General features: G+C 36.8%; 1 protein-coding gene across 2 annotated transcripts in view; it reads right to left on the bottom strand.

Annotated features, from left to right (window-relative positions):
* Positions 1–8,752: 8,752 nt before the first annotated feature.
* DBX2 (developing brain homeobox 2) overlaps positions 8,753–12,994 on the bottom strand; it is a 50,381-nt gene continuing 46,139 nt past the window's right edge. For both annotated transcript variants that reach the window (XM_037846615.1, XM_037846616.1), the window contains one exon: positions 8,753–11,329. In XM_037846615.1, coding sequence (XP_037702543.1) covers positions 10,997–11,329 — 333 coding nt within the window. In that variant the 3' untranslated portion in view covers positions 8,753–10,996. The remainder of the gene's footprint in view (positions 11,330–12,994) is intronic.

Here is a 12,994-nt window from a genome sequence, read left to right as displayed (position 1 = left end):
GAATGGGAGGCGGGTGCATTGGGATTAAAGTGTTTGAGGCAGAATGCAAAAATTTATACAAAGACCTGGAGGCAATAGAGTATAAAGAGCAAATAAGCTGAAAGAATAGAGTGAAGAGATGATTGTGAATAAGGAGATTGGATTGGGAAGTAGAGATCATTTCACAAAGATTTATGTAGGTCCTATACAAGACTTTAGATTGATCCTAAAAACAATACCAAGTGCTCTATATTTCTTGCCTCAATTCCCCAGCATAACAAGTGCTCCTGCTTCCAGGCATTTGTACATGATCTTTTCTCTGCCAGGAACATTCCAGCCTCTGAGTTCCTAGACCTCTTTATCACCAATGACTTTTCTCTTCACCCTATTTGTCACCCAACCCTATGGTCCCATCCTAGACCTCATTAACACAAGAAGCTGCATCTCTTCTGAAATCTTAATTTCAAACGTTACACTTTCTAACTATAAGATCACTTGTTTATGTATTTGCACAGCTAAAAATCTTCATCTCTACAAGACCTCCAATACACTGATCCCACCATTTTTGCACTAGCAGTCAGCCCCTGCATGCCTCATTTCTCCCTTGTCTAGCCCACATCCCATGTTCCACCATCACAATCATGCTCTTTACAGGTACTCTCAGCTCCTTTTTATCCCTCTATACTTCTATCCTGAAAAAAAAACCCAATTGTTACATCTGCTTTCCTTATATATGCACTAATGTCTGAACATTGGTAGAGAAAAAAAAAAATATATATATATATATACTTTCTTATCTCACTTTAAATTCACATCATAGGCTACAAAAGGTTACTTAACAAGACTCACAAATCCTACTGTTTCTTTAATAGATTTACTTTCCCAGCTCCTCTTTCATTTTACCTCCTTTTTCCTCTAACCTCTCATACTCTTCCTCAGCCTTCTCTCTCAGCTGATGACTTTGCCTCATACTTTATTGAGAGGCCATAAATGAAAAGACTCATCTTTTCACCATCTACCTGCAAACTGATCTGCACCAGCACCCTTCTCTGATTCTATGAAGTGTTCCCTCTACCTAGGGAAGCCCCTTCTCCACACGGTGGCGCTCTCTTCTCTCTCTCTTCTCTCTCTCTCTCTCTCTCTCTCTCTCTCCCTTTCCGATGTCATCATTCCCTCTCAACTAAATCATTCCATTGTTATCCTAATATTATTCTCTAGTAGCTCCTAACTTAAAAAGAAAAAGCTCTTATTTCCTTGCATAAATTCCTCCCTTCTCCACACTATCTCCCCACTCCCCTTCACAGGAAAACTTCTTGAAGCTTTTTCTATACACAACTATTTCCTTTTTCTCACTTTTCATTCTCTCCTCAACCACCTCCTGTCTGGCTTTCCCTCCTTACCATTCCAGTTAGGGCTATTTAATCAGTCATTATCATCCTCACCGTTAGCAAATCCAAAGGACTTTTCTCTGTCCTTATCTTACTTCTCCACAGAGTTCCAAATGAAGTTAATCTTCTCTTTCTTGAAATGATCTCTCTTGGCTTCCCTGACACAACACCTTCCTGCTTTTCCTCTCACCTCACAAGCTACGACTTCTCACTCTCTTTTGCTACCTCTATTTGTTGGTTTTCCTTAGAATCACTCTAGGGTGTTCTTTTCTTTTCTCTTTATACTCTTCTTCAGATGATCTCATCTAATAGTTTCAAATACCATCTATGTTTTGATGACTCCCAAATTTATATCTCCAGTACAGAGATCTCCTCTCCATCCCAGATACCAATTTTAACCAACATCCAATTGAATGTCTAACTAACTTAGAGTCCAAAATTGAAAACCTGTCCCCCTTAACCTTCACCATCTCGGAAACCGTCTTCTCCAGCTCATTGCTCAACACAAAAGTATCAGAATCTCCTTGATCCCTTCATTTCTGTCCATCCATCACATAAACCCATTGGATCAAATTCTAGCTTCAAAACATATCTCAACTATGTTTATTTCTTTCCATCTACAATGCCACCAGTTTTGTCCAGGCCACCATTATTTCTCATCTAGTCTAATAGCCTTTATTTTGTCTTTTTTTTCCACACTTGTCCTCTTCTCACTCCACTCCAAACCTAGCAGGAAATATTTTTACCAAACTATTAATAAGGTTATTCCCTCATCTTTCCATGGCTTTCTATTGCACTTAGAATAAAATCTGAACTCCTTACTACATCTTATTCTGCTTAGCATGATCCAGACCTTGCCCAACTCTGTAAACTCTTCACCTTGCTGACAAATGCTTATCCATTAGGTCTTATGCTAGTTCCTCAGACACAGCAAATTTTCCTGCTTCAAAGCATTTAAACATGATCTTTCCTCTGCCTGGAATGTTCCTCCCATCACTTTTTTCATGTCTAGTTTTTTCTCATTTTCAGGATGCACCTGAAATGTCACCACCCAAAGTAAAGTTTGTCCTATCCCCACCTTATTTCTTTTATAGAACTTATTACAATTTATCATTTTTTGTTTACTTTGATTTGTCTGCTTACTGAAATAGAATATAATCTGTGTGGGCAATAGTCATGTCTGCCTTGTTCACCATCATATTCCTATAACCTAGTACAGAGCTTGACACAATTCATACTTGCTGAATGAATTAAATAAGGAATCAGTGAAATATTATGAGGAGAGCGATATGATCAGATCCATGTTTTAAGGCAGTGCTCCTCAACTAGGGGTGATTTCACCCCTCCTCTCCATGTGGGGACAAATGCAATGTCTGGAGACTTTTTTTTATTGCTATCACTGGGGGCGGGGCGGGGAGGGGCTTTGATAGTGAATAGAGGCCAGGGATGCAGGTTGTCTTGCCATTTATATTGGTCTTCCTTAATTTCTTTCAGCAGTGTTTTGTACTTTTCAGTGTACAAGTCCTTAACCTCCTTGGTTGAGTTTATTCCTAAGTATTTTGTTCTTTTTGGAGCTATTGTGAATGGGGTTATTTTTTTAAATTTCCATTTCAGAATACTCTTTGCTTGTGTATAGAAATCCTAGTGATTTTTGCATGTAAATCTCATAGCCTGTAATATTGAAGAATTTGTTTATTAGTTCTGGTAGGTTTTCTTGTGGATTCTTTGAGATTTTCTATATAAAAGAGCTCGTCAACTGTGAATAAGTATAGTTTGACTTCTACATTTCTGATTTTGATGTCTTTTATTTCTTTTTCTTGCCTAATTGTTCTGGCAAGGATTTCTACTACAATGTTGAATAGCAGTAGTGCAAGCTGGCATCCTTGTCTCATTCCTGACCTTGGGAGAAAGCTTTCAGTCTTTCATCATTAGCATAATGTTAGCTGTGGGTTTTTCATATAGGTCCTTTCTCATATTGAGGAAGTTTCCTTCTATTGCTAGTTTTCTGAGTTTTTTTTTTTTTTTTTAATCATGAAAGGGTATTGGATTTTGTCAAATGCCTTTTCTGCATTGAAATGATCATATTATTTTTGCCCTTCATTCTATTAATGTGGTGCATCACATTGATTGATTTTCTTATGTTGAACCAGCCTCGCATTCCTGGGATAATCCCAGTTGACCATAGTGTATAATTTATTTAATATGCTATTGGATTCAATTTGCTGGTATTATATTGAGGACTTTTGCATCTATCTTCACAAGAGAAATTGGTCTGTCGATTTCTTTCCCTGTGATATCTTTATCTGGCTTTGGTATTAAGATAATGTTGGCCCAGAAGAGAGATTTCAATCAGAGGAGTAGCATGATCAGATTTGCATTTTAGAAGGATCACTCTGACTAGAGTCTGAAGAAGGAGTTGGGAGGAAGCTAGAAGGAATTTAAAGAGACTTCTAGGAAACAAGAAGTGCAAGCAAGAGAAAATGGTTGTCTGGCATTCAGTTATGTCTGTGGAGATGGATAGATGGGGACAGATTGAAGAGATGAAGAGATATTAGAGGATTGTGTAAGACTAGGAAATTGATTATATACCAGGGAAGAGAGGGGGAGGAGTCAAGATGACTCCCAAGTTACTGAATTTAGCAACTGGTTATTCTATTTTGCTATTTACTGGAAGAAGAAATGCTGGTGAAATAGATTTGAAGCAAAAGAGGAGCTCACTTGACTTTGAGGTGTCTGTGAAACATTAAAGTTGAGGTGTGTGTGTGTTTTCTTATTTAAAAAGTAATACGGTTTGTAGTAGATTATTTGGAAAATAGAGAACATGGAAAATAAAGCAAACATCATCATTAATCCTGATACCCAGAGACAACCACAGTTAACAAATGTTTGTACAGCCTTTTCTCTAGACCTACACACACAAAATTTGGCTATTAATATATTGATTTGTAATTTGTTTTTCTCCATGACAATGAATCATGGCCATTTTTACAAATCATCTTTCTTCTACAACATTATTTTCAGTGGCTGTGTAGGATTTCATGATCTGAATTTGTCAAAACTGATTTAATCTATCCCTTTTTGTCATAAAAAATCTATGATGAACATCTTTGTATATAAAATTGTTTGCTAATTATTTCCTTATAAGATGAATTCCAGTAAGTTGAATTGTCTAGTCAAACACATTTAACAAGTTGTTGATATGTATTTCCAAATTGCCCTCCCAGAAAGTTTTTAATAACTTAACACTCCTACAGAGTGTTTGAGAGTACACTTGAATTGATCTTTGACCCTGGACTTAGCACTGGCCATACTGCATTTCATTCCACCTCCATTTACCCCATCCTCAAAATAATGTTGTAAAAACATTATTGGATGTTTCTGTCAACAGTCCCATTTTCTTAACCACAATATGTACCAAGATCAACCTGTCTTTTGATTACTGGCTAGTTGCATCTCTGAGAAAATAATGCCATTCTAATTTGTCTTTATGCAAAATTTCAAAGAAGTTCCCACATGGATCCCAGATGTTGACCATTTAATGCAAGAAGGTGTTTCCTCATTATACAAATACTGTATGTGTCTTAAATACAGGCATTGTTTAGTTTATGAATCATTTAAAATAACTACATCACAAAAAACAATGGTTCATGTGTGAGCTATAAATTAAACAATGCCAATTTTTTGATATGCACCATATTTGTATAATAAGGAAACACCTTCTGGGATTAAATGGTCAACATCTGGAATCCATATGGGAGCTTTAAAAAAATTACATTGCATTTTCTTAAACTTTCTCAGTGTAGAAATCCAAAATGGAGGCTTTTTTTTTTTTTTTTTTCCAAAAATGTCCCTGCCCCGGATATTCTTGCAAATAGTTCCTCATTTGGTTTGGTACAAAAGCTTAAGTCAAATCAATGTAAGTTAAATTCCATTACATGGACTGCCATGGGAGCCTGAGTCTTTCATTTTTGTCTATTCTAGACTTTTACTCCTATATTGTAGAATATTGGTCAAAATGGAATTAACAGGATTAGATGGACATTATGAATTATTTATATCACTCTATTTCATTCAAACTGGACATGACTGATTTTTTTCTTTTTTGACTAGCACTTTATAGTTCTGCTTTGGATTCAAATTACATTAAGGACTTCCCAGCTCCCTTTTTTCCTCTGAATGATCTGATTCCAAAAGACAATCATAATTTCCATTGTTTAAGCAACTTTGAGTGAAATCCATAGAGTTGTGAGAGCTGGGGGATTCTAGACTCAATAGGCCAATCAACCCTATTACCTTAGCCTTCAAAGGAGTGACAGATGCTAAATCCCTGTTGGTTTGCTTGACTCCTGCCTACTTTGTAGACAATACGAGATACCTGAAATAGCTGAACTAATGTATCAGTCTGACTGTAGAGAGCATTTAGAGAGGTGGAATATTATACTACATTAGTAGATTCCCTGATTGCTATGTAGTGAAAGTTTGAGTATACTACCTTGTATTTTTGAATAGGGGAGAATGCTTTGATAAGCTTCATGACGGTTTTTTGGAAGTCACCCTCCTCTTTGTATGTTTGATACTCTTTGATATTCAATGTCACCAATCTTACAAAATTATAACCCAAACTTCCCCAATTTTATGTCTGATAAGGCTTAATATTAAAAGATAATGGGCATTAGATTATTTTTCTAATGTATATTCATGGTACAGGTGCCCATGATCATTCTTTCCATGCCCTGCCATCCCCTCCCCCCTATCCCTTGATTCACTTCAAGAAGTGTAGGAGCTACAATATATTACACAGTCATTATAAATATTTTCAAAGAATTTTTAATTACATGGGAAAATGTTCTCTGTGCAAGCTTGAGTAAAATAGCAGGATAAACTGGATATACACTAAGATCCAAATTTGTTTAAACATATGCACATACACATATATACACTGTGGTGGTTTGAAGCTGTATGTACCACAGAATAACATGTTCTTAAATCTAGTCCATTCCTGTGGGTGTAAACCCACTGTAAGTAGGATCTTTTGATGAGCCTACTTCCGTTAAGGTGTGACCCACTTCATTCAGGATGGGTCTTAATCTTATTACTGGAGTCCTTTATAAATGGAATGAATACAGAAAAAGAGAGAGAGAGAGTGCCACACAGCAAGAAGATGAAATCAATGAAATCCGGAAGAGAAAGAAGAGACCAGCAGATGCTACCAAGTGCCTTGCCAGGTGATGGAGGAGCCAAGGGTCACTGGCAGTCAGTCTTCAGGAAGAAAGCATCATCTTGATGATGCCTTGATTTGGACATCAAAGCCTCAAAACTGTAAGCTAATAAATTCCCATTGTTTAAGCCAACCTATTTCATGGTATTTTCTTGGAGCAGCCTAGCAAATTAAAACACACACATACAAAAAAGTTCAGAAAATTTTCAAAAAAAAAGCCAATTTGGCTATTACCAAATAGTGAAATTAACAGGAATTTTACTGTTATCTATATTTTCAAGAGTTTTTTTTTTAATAATGAGCATGTATTACTTTTGTAATCAAAATAATGTAATGGAACACAACTAACAGCTGGAAGCTAAGAACCACCTTTTGGGGCTAATACTAAATCATTAGGGTAGTTACTTATTTCAGAAATGATTTGTGAAGGATAGAAATTAATTTTGCAATTTTGTCCCTACATATTGAAAAATACTTCAGTCTTTCTGATCTTCCCCTGCTTGCATTATTTTTCTTTTCTTTTCCCAACCCCATGGGTTTAGGTTAATCAAAGCCTGAATGGGTAGAAAGAAAAACAAAACAAAACAAAACAAACAACAGAAAATAGAGTACACTATGAACAAAAGGAAGCTACTGAATACTGCCCTTAGACTCTTTCTGACTCCTCTTGGGACCACTGTGGCTTGAATGGAGGAGGGGTAGCAAGCTGAGCAGCTTGTACTTTTCTGTATACTGGGGCATTTAACAACCCCACCACCACCACCACCACCAAAAATGGAGAGAGAGGTTTTGGGAAGATTTCAAAAGATTACTTTTTGCCCCAAATTCACTGGATCCAGCCACAGGCAGCATGGAATATTTCAAAAGTTGCTTGGGAATAAGACTAACTTAGGAGCTCCTTGAGGGTAAGGACCATGTGCTCCCTCATAGAGTGTAGTACAGTGACACACACTGTGCCCAACAAGTGTTGAAATATACAAAGAAAAAAGTTTTTGTGGATTTCAGATTATGCAGACACAGTGTCTAACGGTCTTATCAAAACTGGAGGAAGCTTTGTTGGATATAAAGGCCAACTGAGCTTGATGAAATCATTGGTCAACAAGATTTGGGGTATGGAATACACTGAGAAGTATGTAGACTCTTTTAAAGAGATACATCAGAAAGTGGGATGATGGAGGGCCAGAAAGGACATGTGTAATAAATACAATTTAATTATGATTTTATATTTGAGAAGTGAAGTAAAAATCTGTGTATTGATGATTCTTGGGGGTGTAGGTAGTGGATACTGAAGGAGAGTGTATGAAGAATATTCTAAATCTGAGCACATAAAAAACCTGGTTGGAAGGAAATTATGGTATATGCATATGTATGGATATTTAAAGTTTGAGAAATACTGGACTGAACAACTAGGTTTTCATTAAAACCACCTTCTTACTAAGAAAATAAGGCTACCCATTACACATCAGTGAAAATAGACTTCACTATCTCCGGATCCAGTGATCACTGAGAAACTGCTTATATACACCCAATCCCAAATATTTACCTTTGTAAAAGCTTAGGGAATGATGCTTATCATGTATTTCTTCTCATATGCTTGAGATGTTTGACAATTTCTTTTTTAAAAATTTAAAATGCTTTTGTCTCCAGACTTCTGATTCTGGTGCTTATTAGCACAATTATTTGCCTGGAAAGCAGATAACAAATATACTAATATGTGATGTCATGGAGAAAAGTAGTCTGCATCTAGATAACGAATAAAAAAAAATTCAAGTAAGTACAGTGAGGGGGCAGAAGGATGATTAATAGAGTAGAAGTTAAGAGAGCAAGGGGACACCTTGACAGTGAGGATAATGGGACTCAGCAACTCCCTTCAACCAGTCGGGTAAGTGAAGGCAAAGTACAGGCAAAATAGGAATATGTCTGTACCAGGTGTATGGTTTGTGTGTCTCCTAAATATCACTAATATATTCATCCAAAGTGTACTTTTCCAAAGACTTAATGAATTCCTAAGTGAAAGTCCATTAAAATATTGATTTGTATATTCAAAAATCAGTCCAATTTTGCAGAGGCCTCTGCTGTTTCTAGGACACCCCCACCCCCACCCCCCAGGTAAAACCTTTGGGGAAGATCATTTAAGATCTAATTAGCCCACTTCAAAAACACTGGCAATCAGATGGCCATGACATAGGTTTCTCTCACTTGATTTCAAGTTACTTTCAAGAAAGATTGTGCATAGATATTTTAAATTTTTTAGCGGTGAATGACAAATAAAATACATTTCCATTTCACACTTAAACACTCCCACAAAACTACTCTATTATAGAGGCTTAATAGTGTGAAGGTTTTTGCAATCCTTTACTTTACCTGAACTTCAAAATCTAATAGAGAAGAGAATACTGAAGAGAAAACCATTCACAAAGTAAAAGAGACTTGGAAAATACAATGCACTTCTAAAATTCTTTAATAAATCTCACTGCAATCCCCCAAATGTATCTCATACAACATATCCCGTAGTTGGGTGAATACAATTCCACGTTGGTATGCACACCCTGCATAGCTTGAAAGATTACAAGATTTGAAACTTGACTGCCAGGGGCCAAATACCATTTAATAACCTCATGACCTTGGTCAATCACCCAAACCATACTCTGCCTCAGTTTCCTTGTCTGTGAAACAAGAATCATGACAGTAAAAAGGCTCACCTAACAGGGTTATTGTCATGAGTTAAATGAGTTAATCTTCCCTAAAAGTTTAGCACAATCTCTACCACATGGAAAGCACCTGATAAATGTAAATAGGTATTAATATTATATAAAGAAGAGAAACCATGTCTTAAGTCATTTTAAGACAGGTTTTAAAATTTAAATTGTTGTCAGCAGATCCCCATTCTTCCTTCCCCCACAGTGAGGCACTGACATAAGCCTCTGAGATGACTTTTAAGTAAAAGATCTTGTGATAAAGACACAGGCTAACATACACCAACTCAAATTCCATTTGTATAAAATAATTTCCTGATGTTGATTAAAAGTGTTCTCTTCTGAAATATTCTTTTCTAAACATTAAACCTTCAAAATCTATAGCTAAGAAGGTAAGCAAACTAGAAGCCACAATCATCATGTAGCTTTCTAACAAAAAACCACATAATGAACTTCTAATGTTTCTTGTCCACAGATTAATAATAACCTAATTCAAAACCACATCATTTCCTTTTTCTGCTTCATTTCCTTCAAAGTGAAACACTTTCTTCTTGGAACTGGAATAAAAATTTCTGTATTAACTGAGCAAATCATTACCAGAAATGCAATTTTATAATATTTTAGGGTAGTCAAGAAACATGAAACATCTGTGGTGTGTGTTAATATATAAAAATAACCTAATATATAGTATATGCCACCTAACTGGAAAATTGAATTTATAACTAGAAGTACAAACAGAAATCAATATAGATTCCATCATTTTTGTGTTTTGAAGTTTAGTTGGGAGCATTTTATGAAATGTGACACCAGTGCTTTCTTTAGTCTAGGCCACAGGTCGCAAACTGCTCAGCACAGATGTTTTACTTGGCCAATACAATATTTTTAAACAATATTGAACTCAAGGATCCTTAGGTGGTCATGACCTCTATTTACCTGACAGGCCCTTAAAGACATTTTAGTTTGCAAACTCTGGTCCAGGCCCATCCTTACAGAGAAGAGATTCAAAAGATAGTCACTAGTTACGAATGCACCTCACTCACTGATGACATGATAAAGTGTAAGGGACTGGGAAATTAAGGTACTATTAGTTATAATCAGAAATTCTTCTAATTTGCTAATGGGATTAATTTTTAATGTACTTTCAGTGTAGGTATATATAACTGGCCATTTGATTAGAATTGCTGAGCTGAGTAGTTAAAATTCGTTAACTGCTGGATACCAAAAGAAATCAGAAAATAGAGAATTTTTCTAAACATTTTTGTGTGGTACAAAAGTTTGGGCTAAAGTCCAAATATTACATTGTTTTCAAAAAATTAATATTCAGTCAACGGTTTACTTTTCTTCATATAAAAGGAGATTAATTTGTCTCAATGTAATATTTAAAGAGGAACTATTTCTACTAAGGTATTTTAATGAATATTTATATATATACACACAGAGACACATGCATATATACACATTATACTACTCAGAGCAGGGACTGAGCCAACTACTATTCTCGCTCTTTCCAGTTCCGTCCCACCTCCTAGGAGAATCTATCTCACTTACAAATTAAGCCTGGGCCTAGAGTCAAATGCATGAAAAGAGGAGCAGATTTCCTAAAGCATTAGTTCCTGCATCATTCCAAAGGTGTTAGAGGTTTTAGCTAGCTGGCTTTAGAGTCCAATATTATTAGTTAAGTGTTCTTTTAAAATCACGTGGAGGGTTGCTGCCACTCACACAGCTGCAGTAAGTATACCCTTGTCTCCAGCTTCTTCTTCAGGACACAAATACAAGGCATCTTGCAGTGAACTGGCTTCTGGAGGTGGTGCCCTTGGCCTCTCTTGGATTAGTCTCTCTGAAGGTTCTGGCGAATTCTCCCTCCATCTTGGACTTGAGTGCTGTTGGGAGACTTCCCATATTGAACAACATGGAGAAGGGAAACCCAGAGCTGATCTTGACAAGGGATCCTCTTGGAGGCTTACTTCTTGGATACACCTGTTGGAAAGCACTTCCTTTTCTTTGGAATTTCGCCATTTCATCCTTCGGTTCTGAAACCAAATTTTCACCTATTGATAAAATAATTGGATAAAATGAACACTTATTTAAGATTATTCATTTTGGCATTTTAAAGTGTAATTTCTTCTACTATTCCTTCTAGAGAACACTATATTATAAGCCAACCTGGAAAAGTCCCTGTGGCTTTTCATATGGACTCCTTCAAAAATATCTGAGAAATTATTTATCATAATATCTCCATAGAAATTTCTGAAGCAAAACAACTGTGGTAAATTATCTCCTGTAAGTATGACAACTTTCACAGCTGATTTAACTGTCCTAGATATTTTAAAACATCATTTAGCCTGTGCTAAATTATTTATTCAAAGGAAATGAATTGGCTAGTAAGAGCATCTGAGTGTTTATGATGTGTAAGGCATCAGGTCATGCACTCTACATGATTATAAAATTCGATCCTCACAAAAATTGCAAGAAGTCCTCATTTCACATGTGAGAAAACTGAGGTCTGGGAGATTCACCAACTCAAGGTCACCCAGCTAGTAAAATGGAAGCCACAACTATCCAACTCCAGTGCCCAGGCTCTTACAAATACCCAGACCTAGTAAGGAGCTTTTGGAGACTAAATTAAGCACACAATTTATAATGCTTTGACAAACTGTAGACTTTCAACAGATTCCAAGCTTGGATTACTCCCAGGATTTATCAGCCTTGAAGAATTAGGTTCAGTAAGGAACAAATGATTGTAATTAAGCAAAAAGTGCTTATAATGTGGTTCCTAGTTTGAGTCATACCTCCCCTCCAACTGAACCTCACTTGAGTCTCTCTCTTTTGTTAACCTCCCTCTTTATCCATGGTGTAATCAACTGTGACCTAGCGGAAAACTTCACAATTTGTTTCCTAATATCTTCAAAGCCAATCACAGGTGACCCAGTCATTCAAGATGGTGGTGTAAAACCCTCCAAGGAGACATTCACCAACAGTATTTTTAAAGAACTAGCAAAAACTAGCAGAGCCATCTTCCTCAAAACTCCAGAAAACAGTTAAAGGTTTGCAGAAACTAGATGAGTACTGAATCAAGAAAACACAGCTTTAAAAATGGTAGGAGAAGCTCATGACACACTTGCTGGCCCTCCCTTACCCCTGCCATGCATGGTGTAGAACTGTCCTGTGCTCCAATTGTGGCTCCCAGGGCCCTGTTCCAGGAGCAGAGTAACACCTATACAGATATTGGGGGTGCCTGTATGATGGTGCCAATTTATCAGGTGACAGCCTGAAAGACTGAAACAGGAAACTCATCTCAGGCTCACACTCTCAGAATGTGCCCTGTAGGCAGAAGCAGCTTGCAGGCAGCTAAATCAGTGTAAGAAATGATTAAGTCAAAGCAGTCTGGGGCAAAGGACTGCCACGTTTAAGATAAACAAGAGAGCTCCTGGGAAGGAGTGAACTCTATTTCATAGGGAATACAGGGACATTGGACTGTGAATGGGGGAATTCCTAAGGCCATGAGTGAGCAGAAGTCCAGGACAACAGGCAAGTTCAGAAAAGACTGAGAGGACTCTGCACTTCACTTTCACCTTAGGTGATCTTGTAGGAAAGCTAAACTCTGAAAGACAGCAGCAGCCACAGCAACCCCAATTTTAAAAGACTGTGAAAGATGCTTTTAAATTGGTTTTGTTATTTTTTTTATATCCTGGCTCTCAAGGAAATTTCTGTCA

The sequence above is a fragment of the Choloepus didactylus genome, chromosome 8 (assembly GCF_015220235.1).
Source record: "Choloepus didactylus isolate mChoDid1 chromosome 8, mChoDid1.pri, whole genome shotgun sequence".
Classification (NCBI taxonomy): Eukaryota; Metazoa; Chordata; class Mammalia; order Pilosa; family Megalonychidae; genus Choloepus; species Choloepus didactylus.
This window is presented reverse-complemented; position numbering and strand designations above follow the sequence as displayed.